We start from the raw sequence: 20,196 nt of genomic DNA, 5'->3' as shown, positions 1-20,196 counted from the left end.
GTAGAGGTCTTTTCACCGAGCTGCTGCTGGTTGCAGTTCTTCCCGGTGCACATTGGCTAATGCCAGTTGGTGTGTTTTGTCAGGCTTCTGAAAGCTGCCTTTTCCACAGGCCATCTTCTTGGGCTTCTCAGAGATCCTCTCAGGCCTTGGTATTGTTCCTTAGAATGAGCAATATGCTCCCAATGCACTCCCAGCTTCTCTTGGGACCCTTCTCCAGCCCCATCCAGCATTGCTCCCACAACCTCTCCTACAGCTGGCAGCCCCTAACCCAGCCAAGATGGCCCTCTTGGCTGGGCGTGGTGGTTCATGCCTGTAATCCCAGCACTTTGGGAGGCTGAGGTGGGCGGATTACCTGAGGTCAGGAATTTGAGACCAGCCTGGCCGGCATGGCGAAACCCTGTCTCTACTAAAAATACAAAAATTAGCCCTATATGGATGTGCATGCCTGTAATCCCAGCTACTTGGGAGGCTGAGGCAGGAGAATTGCTTGAACCTAGGAGGCGGAGTTTGCAGTGAGCCAAGATCGCACCACTGCACTCCAACCTGGGCAACAGAAAAGAGACTCTGTCTCAAAAAAAAAAAAAAAAAAAAAAAAGACGGCCTTCTTAGATGGGCGCCCATAAAGATACCTCAAGCCAGACTGCCTTCCTCAGCACCTCCTTAGCCTGCAAGAACACCATATATCATTGTGTCACCAAATGGTAGAAAATGAACTTTCCTGGCCACTGCCCCCGCCTTGCCCCAGCTAACCTCCCACTAGGGAGAAGGTTCCAGTCTCTCTTCTCACAGGCACCCCAGCTTGCTCACCTTCTCTTGCATGGCTGGTTCGGGGTTGGGCGTAGATGCTGGACCAGTTTCCTGTAAACCCAGCATGGAAGTGTCCAGCACCTGTCTTCCAAACACATGGATATTCCTCACTCACGATTCTCAGCTTTGAAGTGCTGGACAAAAGCTCTATTTAGCTTCCTGCTGTGTGCCCATTCATGGCATCCTCTTGGGGAATACTAGCAAGTCTTTCTGGGCACAATGTGTCTCCCAGGCTGAAACTGCCAAGGGGTGGGGAAAACCAGTTAGAAGTGGGGAAAGGGCCATTTCCCAGCTAAAGGCAGTTTCCTCCTCTAAGATGTGGACACTTGCTCCCTTTAAGACGGAATGATTGTCATTCCCAGGAAGAGACCTGAACGGCCAAGCCTGGCTAATTTTTGTATTTTTGGTAGAGATGGGGTTTTGCCAAGTTGGCCAGGCTGGTCTTGAACTCCTGAACTCATGATCCACCCACCTCGGCCTCCCAAAATATGGGATTACAGGCATGAGCCACTGTGCCTGGCCCCTGGAGACTTTTTCTTTCCTTTTTGGGGGGATTATGGTTGGTTGGGGAGAAAGATTTTTTTTTTCTGTGTGTATTTAAAAGTGTCCTGTGGTTTGCTCTGATGAATGGATAAGTGTCCTTTAGCAGTCACTGATGGGAGGTTGGCTGCTGAGGCCTCTGAGACTCTGAAGGAGAAGATATGCAGCTTCACTGGACCCTGGTTGTGTACCTCCTTGATTTTGCCCCTCAAAGGTTACAGCAATGGTGACTATCAGTCCTAAACCTTTAATCCAGGTGTGTGAAAGTGAAACTGTGCCCCAAACAGTTAAAGACACCAATGACTAACAGAAATTCTTGAGTTTGCAGGATGGCAGGTAAGAAAAGAAACAACTTACTGAGATGCTGAAACTCCCTACACTCGTAAGACAACAAAACTGCCTAAAATAGGTTGGAACCAATGTGGCCAGCTAGAGTCTGTGCAGAACCTGCTTGCTGACATCACAGCCTGAATTTCCACTACATGTTTCATACTCACTCTCCCCGTACCTGCCCATGTGATCTATGAGGTGTCATGAAGAGAACTGCGCATGCTGGAGGACTTTCCAGACCTCCTCTTTCCTTCCACTAATCACCTGCTAATCTCAGAATCCCGACACCTTTTCTAATAAAAACACTGCCTTAGCACCAGCCCAGGGAGACAGATTCAAGCTGGACTCCTGTCTCCGTGTCGGCTGGCCTATAATTAAAAGCTTTTCTTTTCTCAAAAACCCCGTGTCATAATATTGGCTTCTGGCACATTGAACAGCAAGCCCCTTTTTGCCTAGAAACAATTTGACCCTCATATTTACTAGTTTTCTCAACCTGTAACCAAGGGAAACAAAAATGACCTCCTAAATTTTTAACAAAGGCAATCAACATTTGTAGCTGGTATGAATATCTGTTCTGTAAACTCATGTCTGCAGGCAACACAATGTTTCTTTAGCCTATGAGCCTCCATCTTGCTGAGCTGATTGGAAATTCATCTCAGCTGTTATTGGGGCTCTTCTCTACCCAGAGAGTTCTGGGATCTTTTTTTTTTTGAAAAGGAGTCTCAGTCTGTCACCCAGGCTGGAGTGCAGTGGTGCAATTCTCTGCTCACCGCAACTTCTGCCTCCTGGGTTCAAGCGATTCTCCTGCCTCAGCTTCCCGAGTAACTGGGATTACAGGTGTGCACCACTGCGCCGGGCTAATTTTTGTATTTTTAGTAGAGACAGGGTTTTGCCATGTTGGCCAGGCTGGTCTTGAACTCCTGACCTCAGGTGATCCGTCTGCCTCAGTCTCCCGAAATGCTGGGATTACAGGCGTGAGCCACCATGCCCAGCCGAGTTCTGGGATCTGATGTAACCAAAACAAACCAAAACAAAGGGGTGCTCCCACCCTGCTCTTCAGTCTCACTGATGGCTGCTGGGTGCTCACTGTGCTGTCTGCTTGGTCCCTTTGGCCCCCAGAGTGCTGCTGCTCAAGAGTGGGGAACTCTAAGGGGGATGAGGGGCCTAGGACCAACCACTGAGGTGACCTGCAGACACCCCGAGGGAGGTCTGGTGAAAGAGGAAGGATCTGATGCCCCAGATACCAATAAGATTGCAGTGCCCTGCCCCCAAACAAGTGAAGATTGAGCCATAGGAAACTGCAAAAGAGCTGTAAGTAGGTTTCCCTGTGATCAATACTTCAATTTTTTTTCAAATATATGAAATCTTTTAATTTTTTTGTGTGTGTCTTAAGTGTCTGTGTTAGTCCATTTTCTGTTGCTTATAACAGACTGCTTGAAACTGAGTTATTTATAAAGAAAAAAATTTATTTCTTACAGTTCTGGAGGCTGGGAAGTCCAAGGTTTAGGGGATACATCTGGTAAGGGCCTTCTTGCTGTTGGGAACTCTGCAGCATCCCAAGGGGGCACAGGTGAGGGAACTGAGCAAGCTAGCTTATCTTTCTTCCTCTTGTTATAAAGTCACCAGTCCCATTCTCATAACTCATTAACCCATTAATCTACTAATCCATGAATGGTGATTCATGGATTAACAGATTATGCTTATGACCCAATTACATCTTAAAGGCCCCATCACACTACCACACTGGAGATGAAGTTTCAACATAAGTTTCGGAGAGGACAAATATTAAACCATAGCAATGCCCTAATTTTGCTGAGGTCCTGAGTACGTGCTGTACTGGTACAGGGATGGTCTGCCTTGTACCAGGCCCTGTGCTGGTTTTCCTGTCCTGCCACTTTGGCCTCCCTTCCCCCGAGCATGAAGCTTGAAGCCCTGTTCCTGCAATCTGGCAGAGGAGGCTTCTAGCTTATGGGGGAGATGGGTCAGACACCAGCAGCTCTGACCAAGGCTGGTTGGCAGGGGAGTGTCATGGAGAGACAGAGCAGAGGTGAGTGGGGTAGGGCCAAGCCATTTCCAGCTGTGGGCTCAGGAAGGCTTGAAGGATAGTTGATAAATGAGTGATATCTGGAAGGACAGGAGAATTTCCGAGAGTGGAGGTGGAACCCTCGTGTGGAGGAAACAGCCTGCACAAAGACACCGGCAGGGGGGTTCGTGCGGCAGTTTTCCTGACCTGCCTTGCCCCTGGAGGCTGCCGCCAGTTGTGTCCCTGGAGTAGAATGCTGACCCTCACCATTCCCAGCCCACCCCAAGGGCCTCCCCACCCCATTGTGACACTACTTCCCGGACACCAGTGGAACTCAAAGGTTCTGCTTCCAAGGGTCTGGCTGGGCCTGGATTGTGGTCAGGTGGGCCCTGGCTTTGGCTTGTGGTCCTGCCTCCAGGGAGGCAGGGCCGGGAGGGTGTGGAGGGTGGAAATTACGATGACACCTGGCAATTGTGCGGCTGCGTTCTCAGCACAGGTGTGGACAGGAGCCTGCCTGGGCCTGTTTGGCTGTGGGGAATCTGTGGAAGGAGCGGGCTGCCCTCCCAGAAAGCGTGAGTTCTCGGGTGTGGCGTCTGGCCGTCTCCTGCGGCAGGTGGAGTGCTGCTCCTGGCTATGCTTCTCCCAGGCCTCAGTTACCTCTTTGGCACATTGAAAGCCAATTGCCTGGGGCCTGTCCACCTGGCAGAGGACCTTTGGGATGGGTAGAGGGAGTGAATGCTCCAGGGTATTGGGGTATCAGGTGGTGCTGGGGGATGCTGAAATGGTCCCTGCAGAGGGAGGCTGGTACAGATGGCTCTGGTCCAGAAGCCACATCTCTGAGAGGAGAGTGGAGGCTTTCTCCCTCCCTGGACAAGTCTCCTTTATCCACCTCCACCCTCTCCAGCCTTACACACATACATCCTGTATTGGTTACCTATCGCTGCTATAACAAATGCCCACACTTAGTGGCTTGAAACAGCAGAAACTTATTACCTTACGGTTTTGGAGGTCAGAAGAACAAATGGGCCTCAGCAGGCTAAGATCAAGGTCTCAGAAGGATTGCCTTCCTTTCTGGAGGCCCTAGGGCAGAGCTCATTTCCTTCCTTGCGTTTTCCAGCTTCTAGAGCCTCCTGCATTCCTTGGCTCTGGGACCCCTTGCATCTTCAAAGCCACCAATGGCTGCCCAAATCTTTATCACGCCGCATTTCTTTGGGTCTTATGCATTTAAGGATCCTGGGATTAATAGGACCTACCCGGACAATCCAGGATAATCTATTTTAAAGTCAGCTAAGTAGTAACCTTAACTTCATCTGCAACTTTAACCCCCCTTGCCATGTAAGGAAACATATTTATGAGTTCTGAGGATTAGGCATAGATCTCTCTGGGGGGCGCTTATGCAGCCTCCCCCACCTCCCAGCACACACACATCTGAGCATGCTCTCCCTCTGTGTTCCCTGCCTCTTATGCACCTCCAAATCCTGCTGAGATAAGGGATCCCAAACTTGGGGCCAGGCAGGAAGCAAAGACAAGTGAAAAGGGGAAATGGTGCCAGACCCTGCTGGGCCTCCTGCATGCACACATCAGAAGTAGCAGGAGCCGGGTGCAGTGGCTCACGCCTGTAATCCCAGCACTTTGGGAGGCCGAGGCAGGAAGATCACTTGAGGTCAGGAGTTCAAGACCAGCCTGGCCAACATGGTGAAACCCCATCTCTACTAAAAATACAAAAATTAGCCAGGCGTGGTGGCTTGCACCTGTAGTACCAGCTACTCGGGAGGCTGAGCCAGGAGAATCACTCGAACCCAGGAAGCAGAGGGTGCAGTAAGCCGAGATCACACCACTACATTCCAGCCTGGGTGACAGACCGAGATTCTGCTCAAAAACAAACACACAAACAACAACAACAACAATAACAAAAAACAGAGCAGATTCTCAGACTAAAGGAGGAGCCCCTGCTCATCTTTGCTAATTGTTGCCAGATGGGAATGCTGTCCCATTGGCCAAACTTCAAAAAGAAAATGCTGCATTTATGTGAAATCATCTTTTGGCAGTTAAATCACATTCCAAGATACAGTGAGGCACCAAATGGGCTAGCCAAGGGAAATGTGTCTGCAGGCTGGATTTGTCCGGTGGATGATGAGCTGGAGACCTCTTCCCTGGATTATGGAACAGCAGTCACAGTCTGAGAAGGAGGCAGCCCCCTAGTGTGACTGGTAGAAAACTAGGGGCCCAAGAGGGAAAGGGGACTTCTCCTCAAGCAGACAGTGAGCTCTTCTCCATCCCTGTCCACCCTGTGCAATAGTAGAGTGAGGGGCTCATGGTGGCTTCTGAAAGTGGCCCTAGCCTTGGCTAGGGCTAGCAGGGCAGCTTGGTAACATGCCCAGGTGAGGACCCCATGGGGGCTGGTGGCCAGGCTAGGTCACTGCTCCAGGGCCGGCCTAAGAGGGATAGATTTGGCAAACGCAGCTTGACCTCCCCACAGATCCCTGCCCTCTAGGCCCACCACAGTGCTATCCCCAGCCAGGCAAGGGCCCCTGGTTTCCCACCCAAGGCCCATCCACTAAAGAATTCTCTGAAGAAACTTTCCCAGAATGCTGGGAATCTGCAGGGATCTTGGCAGAAATGAGAGGAAGAACGTAGAAAGGATGCCTCTGCTAATCATTACAATATGCCTCAGTGTCTTCTGCAGTGCCTAGGAAGCAAGTTCCCGTGAGACAAAGGACCAGAGTGTAGGAAATATGAGAATACATGGAAGACTGTCCCCTTCAAGGACACCTGGCCTGACAATGTGGGTGATCAGCCTCCCACAAAAAAAAAAAAAAAAAAAAATCACAAGAACAGAGACAAGGGGTCTCATCATACTACAAAATGACCGAAAAGCAATACAAATTATAAGACCCAATGCTGCTGGTGGGACTGTAAGGAAACAGACACCTCATGAACTGTTGTGGACTCTGAAATGGGTTGCTCTTTCCAGAGGACACTATGAGCCTATGTTATAAGAGCCATATAAACAATCCTACTTCTTGGACCTTAGCCCAGGAAAGAAAGAGAGCCTTCTGCACATTAATGTGTACAGAAAAGTTGTCTGGGATAGTGAGGAAGCAGTGAGAAACAGCCCTGGTGCCCAGTAGCTACCATGAAGTAAACAGCACCTTAACAAAGATTCCGTAGCCATTAACATGACCAATGTGAAGATGAGTTTTGGCCGTGGAAAATACTAAGAGCAAGTAGTAGCAGGCAGAAGTTCACTAAACAGGGGATTCCTCCCATCACGGTGGGGGACTGCTGCCTTTATCAGTCTCCAGCAGAGGGGAGGGGGCCCTGCAGAAGAGCAGGAGTGGATGTTTCAGGAGAAGGTCCTTGGGCACAATATTTTTTCAAAATAAAAACACACTTGTGAATCCATCAGCCACCCAAAGCGCCAGAACATTTCTAATGATTTCAGTCCACCTCTTCCTTGACATCATCCCTCTGTCTCCCCTCAGAGATGGTTTCCTGAATTTCATCCTTGCTGTTAAAAAAATCTATAGTTTTATTGCGTGATATACTGAAATTATTTCTTTAGTCTTGCTTGTTTCCAAACTTTATAATAAGAGCATCAGTTTTCTGAGGCTTGCTTTTTTCACTAAACATCCTGTTTTTGAGATTCATACAGGTTGATGGATGGAGCTGAAGCTTCTTCATTTTCACTGCTATATTGTATTCCACTATATAAATCTACTACAATTTAGGCATTCTTTCATTGATGTGCATTTGGGCTCTTTTTTCACAGTTGAAAAGTGTCATGAACATTTTGGTACTTATTTCCTGGATCATATGTACAAATGGCTCCCTAGAGTATATACCTGGGAGTAGCAGTGCTGGGTCATAAGGTATATAGATACTCAACTTTGTAAGACAGTGCCAAATTGTTTTCCGAAGTGGGTCTATGAATAATTCTGCCAGGAATGTATGCAAGGTAGTTTTCTCCACCATTTGGTATTATCAAACTTCTCAAGTTGGCCAGACATGACGGCTCACGCCTATAATCCCAGCACTTTGGGAGGCCGAGGTGGGCAGATCACCTGAGGTTGGGAGTTTAAGACCAGCCTGACCAACATGGAGAAAACCTGTCTACTAAAATTATAAAATTAGCCGGGCATGGTGGCGCATGCCTGTAATCCCAGCTACTTGGGAGGCTGAGGCAGGCGAATCACTTGAACCCAGGAGGCGGAGGTTGCAGTGAACCGAGATTACACCATTGAACTCCAGCCCGGGCAACAAGAGTGAAACTCTGTCTCAAAATAAAAAACAAAAACTTCTCAAATTTTGTCAATCAAATGAGTGTAAATATCCTACCATGGTCTTGATTTGCATTTCCCTCATTATTAAAGAGGTTGAGCATCTTCACGTTTGTAGGCCACACGAGTTTCCTCTTCGTAAAATGCCTGTTCAGGTCTTTGACTCATTTTTCTTTTTTTTTTTTTTTTAGATGGAGTCTTGCTCTGTCACCCAGGCTGGAGTGCAATGGCACCACCTCGGCTCACTGCAACCTCTGCCTCCTGGGTTTGAGCAATTCTCCTGCCTTGGCCTCCTGAGTAAATGGGATTACAGACGTGTGCCACCACGCCTGGCTAATTTTTGTATTTTTAGTAGAGACTGGGTTTCACCATGTTGGCCAGGCTGGTGTCAAACTCCTGACCTCAGGTGATTCCACCCACCTCGGCCTCCCAAAGTGCTGGGATTACAGGCGTGTGCCACCATGCCTGGCCATGATTTGTGGTGTTTTTTGTTTTTTTTTTTGTTTGTTTTTGTTTTTTTTTGAGATGGAGTCCTGCTCTGTTGCCCAGGTAGGAGTGCAGTGGCCAGATCTCAGCTTACTGCAGCCTCTGCCTCCTGGGTTCAGGTGATTCTCCTGCCACAGCCTTCCAAGTAGCTGGGATTACAGGTGTGCACCATCATGCCCGGCTAATTTTTGTATTTTTTTTTTACTGGTGACAGGGTTTCACCACATTGGCCAGGCTGGTCTCGAACTCCTGACCTCAGATGATCCACCCACCTCGGCCTCCCAAAGTGCTGGGATTACAGGTGTGAGCCACTGTGCTCGGCCCGATTGGTGGTTCTGTACATACTCTTTACATATTCTTGATCCTAGTCCTTTTTCAGATACAGGTGTGTGTGTGTGTGTGTGCGCGCGCAAATATCTCCTTCCAGTTGTGTCCAGATTTTTCCACTGTAAGATTTTATTTTTAAGTTTTGTCTTCTTAAAACTGCTATATTGCTAAATTTGACTACAAGTTTAATATTGCTGTATTGTATATCACTATATAAATACACTACAATTTATACATTCTTATATACCTGTAGTCAAATTTATAAATTTTAAATTTTATGGTTAGTACAAAACAGCATAGTTTTTGTGTCTTGATTAGGAAATCCTTCCTTACCTGAAAGTCAGAAATAGATTCCCTTATATTTTCTATTAAAAGTGTTGTTCTTGAAATTTAAGGCCTTAATAGGGCTGGAATTTTTGTTTATGATACGAGGAATCTAATTTTAATTTATTTTTCCATTTACTGACCTATCATGCCACTCCCCTCTCAGATATCAACACTTTATGTTTGCATGGATGTATTTCTGGGCTTTCTATTAGCTATTTCTATGTTGGCACATTCTCATTAATTCATATAACTTTATAATAAATTTTGATAATTCGCAGGGCACATCATTCTTATTATTCTTCAGAATTTTCTTAGGTATTTATACCCTTTGTCCTTCAATATACATTTTAGAATCATCTTGTCAAAAATAATTTTATAAAAAATACCTTTTGGATTTTGACTAGAGTTGTATTGAATCTACAAATCAATATGGAGAAGAATTGACAACTTTTATTCATGACCATGAGATAGCTCTACATTTACTTTTCTTTCTTCATGTATTTCTGTACGTTTTATCATTATTTTACACATAGGTCTTGCACATATTTTTAAACCATTTTTTAAAAATGTAATATATACACAACACAGAATTTAACATCTTAACCATTGTTAAGTGTACAGTTCAGTGGCATTAAGTAATTCACATCATTGTGCAACTTTCACTACCATCCATCTCCGGAACTATTTCATTTTCCCAAACTGAAATTCTGTACCTACTAAATAATAACTCCCCTTTCTCCTCCCTCAGTCCCTGGTAACCACCATTCTACTTTCTGTGTCTATGAATTTGACTAGGTACCTCGTATAAGTGCAATCATACATGTCCTTTTGTGTTTTGGTATTTCACTTAGCAGAATGTTTTCAAGGTTCATTCATACTGTAACATGTATTATAATTTTATTCATTTTTAAGGCTGATTCATATTCCATTGTATGTATATACCACACTTTCTTTATCCATTCATCCATCCATGGCCGTTTGTGTTGTTTCCACCTTTTGTCTATTGTGAACAATGCTGCTGTGAACATGGGTGTACAAATCTGTTTGAGCTCCTGCTTTCAATTCTTTTGTGTATGTACCCGGAAGTAGATTGTTGGATCAGATGGTACTTCTATTTTTAATTTTTTTAGGGACCATCATACTGTTTTCCGTAGTGGCTACACCACTTTACATTCCAATACAAAAGGGTTCCAATTTCTCCACATCCTCACCAACATTTGTTTCCTTTTCTTTAAAAAAATTAATAATAGTCATCCTAATGGCTGTCTTGTACATATTTTGTTAGATGGTTTCTAATCTATATTTCAATATTATAAATGGTATCTTTTAAAGTTTCCCATTTTAAAAAATCATGTTAGTTTGAAATAATTTAAAAAATTAATAATAATCATCCTAATGGGTGTCTTGTATGTATTTTGTTAGATTGTTCCTAATCTGTATTTCAATATTATAAATGGTATCTTTTAAAGTTTCCTGTTTTTAAAAATTGTCTTAGTTTGAAATGATTTTAGGGTTTTAACAAAAGTTGTGAGGCTGGGCACAGTGGCTCATGCCAGTAATCCCAGCACTTTGGGAGACCAAGATGGGAGGATCACTTGAGGCCAGAAGTTCAAGACCATCCTAGGCAACAAAGTGAGACCTCATCTCTACAAAAAATAAAAAAATTAGCCCTGCATGGTGGCACACACCTATAGACACAGCTTCTCTGAAGGCTGAGACAGAAGGAGCACCTAAGCCCAGGAGTTCAGCTGCAGTGAGCTATGATTGTGCCACTGCAATCCAACCTGGGTGACAGAGTGCGACTCTATCTCTACAAAAAAAAAAAAGTTGCAAAAAAAGAACACAGACTTCTCATTCCTTCTATACCCAGATTCCCCTAATGTTGGCATCTTGCTTATCTAACCCAGAAAATTAACACTGACACGATACTATTAACTAATCTGTAGACCTAATTTGAGCTTGGCCAGTTCTCCCACTAACATTCTTTTCCCGGTCTGAGATCCAATCCAGGATCCCACACTGTGATTCGTTGTCATGTTGTTACCAGGGGGTCCTTGCTTCCAGAGCTCCCAAGATGGTGGCAGGCCACTTCCAAGATGGCAGCAAGCCTCTTGTTCTCTGACCTGGGGTTCTTGGCCCCAAGGATTCTAAGGAATGGAATCTTGGGCCATGCGGTGAGTGTTAGAGCTCTATTAGAAGCCATGGGTCACGGAAGAGAACCATGAAACCCAGCTACTAGTGTTTGGCTCGATTTGGATGAACCCAGGCACTTAGCCGTGCAGGAACAATGGCAAGCCTTTAGCCCGATCCGGAGTGGCAATGGGCGCCTCACTGGATCAGGAGCACAGCAGACACCCTGCCAGATCCGGAGGAGTGGAAGTCAGCGGCGGGTCTGCAACAGCGACAAACAGCAGTGGTGGACGGCAAGCGAAAGCTCAGCTCAAGCTGTAACAAACACAGACCAGAAGAGTGTGCAGTTGCAAGATTTTATAGAGTGAAAACAGAGCTCCCATACAAAGGGAGGGGACCCAAAGAGGGTAGCTGTTGCCAGCTTGAATGCCTGGGTTTATATCCCGATCATTGTCCCTCCCGCTGTGCTCTCAGGCAATAGATGATTGGCTATTTCTTTACCTCCTTTTTTTGCCTAATTAGAATTTTAGTGAGCTCTCCTTACTACCTAGTCGGGTGTGAGCTAAGTTGCAAGCCACGTGTTTAAAGGTGGATGTGGTCACCTTCCCAGATAGGCTTAGGGATTCTTAGTCAGCTTAGGAAATCCAGCTAGTCCTGTCTCTCAGTTCCCCCTCTCTACAGGAAAACTCAAGTGCTGCTAGGGAGGTTGGCCAATGACTGCTCTAACTGCTTCCTGCTGAATTGGGGCATAGTAGGGGTCGTGAAGTTGAGATTTCCTTGGGAGGGGTGCCTTCGATGTCATCAACATTGGAGCGCGAGCTAGCAGGCCAGTCCAGGGGTCTGCGGTAGATCTTAGTCATGGACTGCATCTGGGGCTCAATTTGAAGATCGATTTGTAGTTTTACAGCTTTGATTCTGGAAGAGACAAACTTAACAAGGAGGTTAAAGATACAGGGATTGAAATGTATGGCCTGCAGTGCAGGGGATTATTTCTTTGGCACACTTTACAGGCCCTGACTATCTGCTTGACAGTTTTAAAAAGGCCTGGTCCAGTAAACAATAATTTGGCCATCTGATGGGTGCTATCAATGCCTAAGTGAAAGGTTTGATGAAGGATTTTAAGTAACTTTCATTGGTTAGCTGCAGGCAAAAGTATTTTTCCTTCTTCGTTGGTTAGCCATCCTGAGGGGAAGAAACTATGTCCTTGTGAGGTTCCCTATTCTATTTCTCCTGTTGAGTACTGGGGCTTGGTTTCCCAGAGGGGATTACTCCATACTAGGGGTCCTTCTATAAGCATTTTTAATGAAGGGTCCTGCCTTGTGGCTCTTTCGGTTTCAATATCTGCTTGGCGGTTCCTTTCTATTTCCTTTTCCTTTCCTTTCTGATGACCCTGGCAGTGTAAGACTGCCACCTCTTTAGGTTTCTGTACAGCCAATAATAATCTCCTAATGGCTTCCTGATGTTTGATAAGTGTTCCCTCAGAAGTTAGGAATTTCCTTTCTCTCCGTATTGCTGCATGGGCATGGAGGACTAGGTAAGCATACTTAGAGTCTGTATATGTATTTACCCTTTTTCCTTCTCCTAATTTTAGTGCCCAAGTGAGGGCTATTAGTTTTGCCAGGTGAGCGCTAGTTCCTGGAGTGAGGGGATTACTTTCAAGTATTTCATTATTACTGACCACTGCATACCCTGCTTTTCGAAGTCCTTTTTCTACAAAGGAACTTCTATCAGTATACAAGTTGAGGTTGGGATCAGTCAAGGGAACCTCTAGAAGGTCCCCTTGAGCGGCATAGGTTTGAGCAATCACCTGTTGACAGTTATGTTCTATCTTTTCTTCATTGTCTGGAAGAAATTTGGCTGGGTTAAGAGTTGCACAAGTGCGCAGTCGCAGCACTGGACCTTCAAGTAATAGAGCCTGATATTCAAGCAAAAGGTTGTCTGACAGCCACAAGTCTCCTTTAGCAGTGAGTATGCCATTTATATCATGAGATGTCCACACAGTAAGATCTCTTCCCTGTATTATTTTAACTGCTTCAGATACTAGGACTGCTACTGCCGCCACTACCCGTAAATGATGAGGCCAACCTTTTGCCACGACATCAATTTCCTTACTGAGATATGCCACGGGATGCAAGCTGGTCCCTCGGACCTGTGTAAGGACTCCTAGAGCTATTCCTGTTTTTTTTCTGTGACATATAAAGAAAAGTCTTACCCGTTGGCAAGCTTAACACTGGGGCTTGGGTTAGGGCCTTCTTTAGGGCCTGGAAAGCTGCTTCTGCTTCAGGTGTCCATCTTACTAAATGGATATTGGCTTTTTGAGTTTCCTTAATTAGTGTATATAATGGCCTGGCTATTTCGCCGTACCTGGGAATCCATATTTGGCAGAAGCCTGTTATGCCAAGGAACTCTCTTAGTTGCTTTAGGGTTTTGGGATGAGGAAAAGCCAGTATAGGCTGGATACATTCCTCACTGAGGGTCCTGGTGCCTTTGGATAATTTTAGCCCTAAGTATTTAACCTGCTGTGAGCAGAGCTGAGCCTTTGGTTTGGAAACCTTGTAACCACAGGTGGCAAGGAAATTTAAGAGCGCTTGGGTGGCTTGTTGGCACAAGGTTTCTGAACGGGCGGCTAAAAGCAAATCATCCACGTACCAAAGGACAAGGGTGTCCAGGTATGAGAACTTGCTCAAGTCTTCGGCTAATGCCTGGCCAAATAGATGGGGGCTATCCCTGAACCCTTGGGGTAAAACAGTCCAGTTGAGTTGAGATGTTGGGTTCGAAGGATCTTCAAAGGCAAACAAGAATTGAGAGTCAGGATGTACAGGGAAGCAGAAAAAGGCATCCTTAAGGTCCAGGACTGTAAACCACTCTGCTTCCTCTGGTATTTGGGAAAGCAGAGTATAAAGGTTAGATACAGCTGGGTATAGAGGGACAGCAGCCTCATTGATAATCCTGATATCCTGCACTAACCTCCACTGTCCGTTGGGTTTCTGTACTCCTAAAATTGGAGTATTGCAGGGGCTATTGCATGGTTTTACTAGGCATTGGGCTTTTAGGTCCTTAACAATTTTTTGGAGTCCTTGTTGGGCCTTGTGTCTAAGGGGATACTGCCTTTGATAGGGAAAGGAGGCAGAATTCTTTAGTTTAATTTGAACAGGATGGGCATTCTTTGCTTGTCCATATTGTCCTTCTGTTGCCCAGACTTCAGGATTAATTCCTTCCTCAAGCAGGGGATAACAAACGGGTGTTCCTTCTCCTATGTTCAGGTGTATAATGACCCCTACTTTTGCTAGAATGTCTCTCCCTAACAAGGGAATGGGGCTTTCAGGCATAATTAGAAAAGCATGTGAAAAAAGTAAAGTTCCCCAGTCACAACTTAGTGGCTGGGAGAAGTATCTAGTGACTGGCTGTCCTAGGACCACTTGGATAGTGACAGATCTGGAGGACAGTTGTCCAGGACAGGAGAGTAAGACTGAGAAGGCTGCGCCAGTGTCCAGGAGACAGTTAACCTCCTGGCCCTCAATGGTCAAGCATACCCGGGGCTCTGTGAGGGTGATGGCATGGCCTGGCACTTGCCCTGGGCACCCTCAGTGCTGCTGCTGGATCATCTGGTTAGTGACTTCTGACTCAGAGGACCTTCATCCCCTGGGGCAGTGGGCCTTCCAGTGATTCCCTTGACATAAGGAGCATGGACGAGGGGGCGGCTTATTTCTATTCGGACAATCTTTTTTAAAGCGTCATTGTAGACCACACTGGAAGCAAGCCTTATTAGGCATTCGATTTGCCCAGCTTTTCCCTTTTCCAGAGCCTCCAAAGTCCGCTTGCCTGAGGGCCAAGACTAAAGTGGTGGCCTTTTTTAAATCCCATTTGTCCCATTCCACCTGCTCCTCCTGATCTCTATTATAAACAACAAAGGTTTCCAAGTTCAATAGGGTTTTTAAGTTTTGCTCCGGGCCTAAGGAAGGCTTTTGAAGTTTTTTTCTACTGTCTGCAGCTGACCAAGTGATAAACTTATCCTTTAAGATTAGTTGGCCTTCAATAGAGTCAGGTGACAGGGAGCTATGCTTCCTCAATGCCTCCCTTAGTCTCTCCAGAAAGGCGGTAGGATTTTCTTCCTTTCCTTGTGTTACAGTGGACATCATTGAATAATTCATAGGCTTCTTTCTAGTTTTCCTTTGTCCTTCTAGCATGCAAGTTAGCAAATGTCTGCGGCACCAATTTCCATGTTCTGATTCTGTGTCCCAATGAGGGTCTACACTGGGAACTGTCTGCTGGCCTGTGGGGAATTGTTCTTTCCTCTGTTGTCATCCTATCATTGACCTGACTGAGATACCAGAGATCACCAAACACTCAGGCTGCAGTTATGGCGGCACTTCTCTCATTCGAGGTTAATGTCTGATTTAGCAGTAACATTGTATCTCTCCATGTCAGATCAAAGGATTGTCCTAACCCTTGTAAAACATCAATATAGACATCAGGGTTATCTGAGAATTTACATACGTCTGTTTTAATTTGCTATAAGTATGAGAGAGAAAAAGGTACATGCACTCTGGCCGGGTTGAATTCTCCTCCTCCTACTGCTTGGAGGGGGCATAATCGGGGAATATTGGCACTCTTTGGTTCATTGTTTACCCCTTTGTTTATCTCCTTTTGGACCGTTTGGGTTGAAGGGGGGTTCTTATTAGTTGAGGAAGGAGTTGGAGGGACGCCGGGGTAGGGAAGTAGACTCTGAGGGCTTCCTGTTAGGCATAAATCACACTTTTGCATAATTGTGAGTTGTCTCTTAATGAAAAGAAAGTTTGTACATATGGCACGTCACTCAATTTGCCTTCTTTTCTACAAAAGAGGTCTAGCTGTAAGATGGTGTTATAATTTATACTTCCCTCAGGAAGGCAGGTTTCTCTTGAAGAGGATATCATGGCCAGCTGGTACTGCAGAAGACTATAAGTCGTTTCTTTCTTAGCGTCTGAGGATCAAATTGGTCCCAGTTCTCCAGAATACATCTTAGGGGCATTTTTGCTTTGGGGGGAATGTTTCCCATCTGAAAAAAGAACATAGGGATGCCAGCACCCCTAGTCATTTTCTGATGAGCATTAGTCCTAGAGCGTCCTGTATGGTCCTAGTGCTTATTCCTTTCCAGGGTGCATAACCACCCATGGAACTCTGCTTATTGGATTAGTTATGCTCACCGATGTAGCAGTCCTGCACCTGTTTTCCCGCCTTTCTTGACCACAAAGAAAGGGGTCCGGGCTGCTGGATTCTAGTGGTACTTTACCAGCATGCCCAACATTGCCTTTGTGCTCAGGGGTGAGTCCTAGAGCTGGGCTGGGTTCCTAAGTATTTCAAAACAACCCACTTTGCCCCATCCAGATGCATTCTCATAAACAGTTCTTATGCAAATTCATTTCAGAGAGGGTGTAGGTAACCTTCTGAGTCAGGATTGAGATAGAGTTTTTTGATTCTGTAAGTACTTTAAGGCTTGGCTGAGTGCAAACAGATCCAACGTTTGAGCAGACGAATTATTAGGCAATTCTCCTAACTCTGCTTCCACAAGAGTCTCCTTATCAATTACTGAATGCCCATTGTGGTGTTTTTCCTCAATCACCTGGGAGGAAGCATCTATTGTCCTGTCCTGAAGGGAGTTCTGGTCGGATCTTTGTATGGCAATTAAGATTTAAATCCCCTGTTAGGAAATCTGCTGGGTTAAGGGAATTATCAGTGGTTGGTGTTAAATTACCTTTTTCTAACAGAATAGCCCCATACTTTAAGATTTTTGAGTTAGTAAGCTACCTTTTTGCTTTTTTGACTTAGAATAATTCTGAACTGGTGAGGTGTGCTCACAATGAGGTTTCCTCTAAAAGTTACTTCTCTTCTTTCTTCTGTTAGCAAAGCAGTTGCTGCTACAGATTGAATGCATTTTGGCCATCCGCGGGTTACTGGGTTAAGGATTTTTGATAGGAAGCCTATGGGTTGTCAGTGGTCTCAGTGTTTTCAGGCTACGTCCTTGTTTACACTGACAACAAGGTAGTATTGGAGTGTTATAGGGTCACTGAGAAGACCTTCAATTATCAATTATAGGTTTTAAATTTACCCTGGCTTTTAAAGGTGTAGGGCACACTGGGTTTTTTTGTTTGCTTGTTTTTTTTTTTTTTTTCTCTATCTTTCTCTTTCTTTCTCTCTTTGACTCCCTCTTTGTCTCTCTGCCTCTTTCTCCTCTCTGTCTCTCTCTCTGTCCTCTCTGTCTCTGTCCTCTCTGTCTCTCTGCTGTCTGTCTGTCTCTGTCTCTCTCTCTCTGTCTCTCTCTCTCTCTCTCTCTTCTCTTAGCCATTTACAAACTTGGGGCCCTGGCAAGGGTGGTGGGGAATGGCTCTCACATAACTGCCCATGTCGAGAGCTATATACTTAAATCAGGAGGGACACCAGGGATAAGAGTCCCTGGGTTTATAGCCTAGATGCCTAAGGACTCAGCGTAGAGCTTCCTTAGATCCCTTTGGAGATACAACTTGCTAGAGGAAATGAAAGTCTGAACCATTAGTACCTAGGAGGCAGGGATCAGAGGAAGTAGATTCAGAGGTGAGGAGATTTTTGGGGCTACACTTTCAAGCAAGTCATGGTTGGGACCCAGGAGGTATGGGTCAGAAGGAAAGGTAGGGGCACACGCATGGGCGACTGTTGAATAGAGACTTCTGGCTGTGCCATGATCTCAACCAGCTAACGCTGGGAGTTTGGGACGACAGCTTTCTGCCTCTAGTCAGCCCTCAGCTTCCCCAGGAAAATTGAAATTGGAAGCTTGTTCCAGGCAGACCAATGTTCCCAACCCAGAAAGGTTGGGGGCTGTTAGAAAGCCCTTACCCAGACAGCCTCACACCTGAGTCTTAAGTCAGCGGCCATGCTAATCATTTTTAACCAGCTGACAGGTGCCCGGTATTTTCCTCCAATTCTAAGGAAGGATAGGACAGAATAGCAAGCAAAAGTGGTCCAATATTACTCACCACTTTGGAGATCCCTTTGTGGTTGCCAAAATGTTACCAGGAGGTCCTTGCTCCCAGAGCTCTCAAGATGGTGGCGGGCCACTTCCAAGATGGTGGTGGGCCGCTTCTGAGACGGCAGCAAGCCTCTTTTTCTCTGACTTGGGGTTCTTGGCCTCACAGATTCCAAGGAATGGAATCTTGGGCCATGCGGTGAGTGTTACAGCTCTATTAGAAGCTGTGGGTCACGGAAGAGAGCTGTGGAACCCAGCGACTAGTGTTCAGCTCAATTAGGATGAACCTGGGCACTTAGCTGTGCAGGAACAATGGCAAGCCTTTAGCCTAATCCAGAGTGGCAATGGGCACCTCGCTGGATCAGGAGCACAGCAGACACCCTGCCAGATCTGGAGGGGTGGGAGTCAGTGGTGGGTCTGTGACGGCGACAAACAGCAGTGGTGGATGGTGAGTGAAAGCTCAGCTCAAACTGTAACAAACACGGACCAGAAGAGTGTGCAGTTGCAAGATTTAATAGAGTGAAAACAGAGCTCCCATAAAATGGGAGGGGACCAAAAGGGGGTAGCTGTTGCCAGCTCGAATGCCTGGGTTTATATCCTTATCATTTTCCCTCCTGCTGTGCTCTCAGGCGATAGATGATTGGCTATTTCTTTACCCCCTGGTTTTGCCTAATTAGCATTTTAGTGAGCTCTCTTTACTACCTGTTTGGTTGGGTGTGAGCTAAGTTGCAAGCTCCATGTTAAAGGTAGATGCGGTCAACTTCCCAGCTGGGCTTAGGGATTCTTAGCCTAGAAAATTCAGCTAGTCCTGTCTCTCAATGTCTTCTTAGTCTCCTACAGTCTGGGAAAGTTCCTCAGCCTTCTTCATGCTTTAATACTTGAAAAGTACTAGGCAGCTATTTTGTAGAATGCCCCTAAATCTGTTTGGTGGTGGGTGTGTTTTTTAAAAATTTTTCTTCCACTTTTATTTTAAGTTCAGGGGTACATGTGCAGGATATGCATATTTGTTACACAGGTAAATGTGTCCTGTGTGGTTTGCTGCACAGATCAACCCATCATCTAAGTATTAAACCCAGCATCCATTAGCTATTCTTCCTGATGCTCTCCCTTCCCCACCCAGCCTTGTTTGGTGTTTTCTTATGATTATATTAAGGCATGTATTTCTGGCAAGAATACCTCAGAAGTGCTGTTGTGCCCTTAGTACATCATATGCAGTGGTGTATGATGTCTTCACGTCCCATTACTGGTGGTTTTAATTTTGATTACTTGGTTAAAATGGTATCTGCCAAATTTCTTCACTATTAAGTTATTATTTTCCCCTTTGTAAATGATAAGTATCTTATAGTGAGACATACTTTGATATTATGTAAATATCTGTTTCTCATATTTTCATCCTTTAATTTTAATATTCATCAATGATTCTTGCCTGTAACAATTATAACTGGTGCTTGCCAAATGGCGATTTTTGTATTTTCATCATTTTTTCTACACTCATTACTGCGGGATTCTACAGTAAGGAAGAGCTGTCCCTTTGATACTACTTATTTATTCATTTATTTATTTATATCATTATGGACTCATATTTATTCTATGGGTTATAACCTATTACTATCATTATTTATTTTGCTGCTAAAATTGTCCCAGATTTGTCCACTGGGGACGCCTTCAGTTTGGCTCGTGTGTTCTTTTGATGTGCCCCCATCATTTTAGGGTGCTTTCTTGCTTTCTGGCACCGCAAGATATTTTATAATCATCTTGTACTGTCCCTGCTCCAACCCTGGAATCAACCATTTCTCCAACAAACCCTGGTTCTTTTATTTAGGAACCAAGATCTGAGTACTAGATGTGCTCATTGCTACTAAGCTGTTATTTTTTCTAGGCCATCTAGTGGACAGAGCTAGAAAATAGACATGCACATACATCTATCTATCTATCTATCTATCTATCTATCTATCTATCTATCTATC

General features: G+C 45.3%; 1 protein-coding gene across 12 annotated transcripts in view; it reads left to right on the top strand.

Moving 5' to 3' along the window:
- Positions 1 to 4,036: 4,036 nt before the first annotated feature.
- SLC22A14 (solute carrier family 22 member 14) overlaps positions 4,037 to 20,196 on the top strand; it is a 36,227-nt gene continuing 20,067 nt past the window's right edge. For 3 of the 12 annotated variants that reach the window (XM_058442928.1, XM_058442927.1, XM_058442929.1), the window contains exon 1: positions 4,073 to 4,196. In XM_058442928.1, coding sequence (XP_058298911.1) covers positions 4,158 to 4,196 — 39 coding nt within the window. In that variant the 5' untranslated portion in view covers positions 4,073 to 4,157. Of the gene's footprint in view, positions 4,273 to 13,099; positions 13,215 to 20,196 lie in introns of all 12 variants that reach the window. The other 9 variants (XM_058442921.1, XM_058442922.1, XM_058442924.1 and 6 more) reach the window with 9 other exon arrangements.

Source organism: Hylobates moloch, unplaced genomic scaffold (genome assembly GCF_009828535.3).
Source record: "Hylobates moloch isolate HMO894 unplaced genomic scaffold, HMol_V3 SCAFFOLD_8, whole genome shotgun sequence".
NCBI lineage: Eukaryota > Metazoa > Chordata > Mammalia > Primates > Hylobatidae > Hylobates > Hylobates moloch.
The sequence above is the reverse complement of the archived record's forward strand: the minus strand, read 5'-3'. Positions and strand labels throughout refer to the sequence as shown.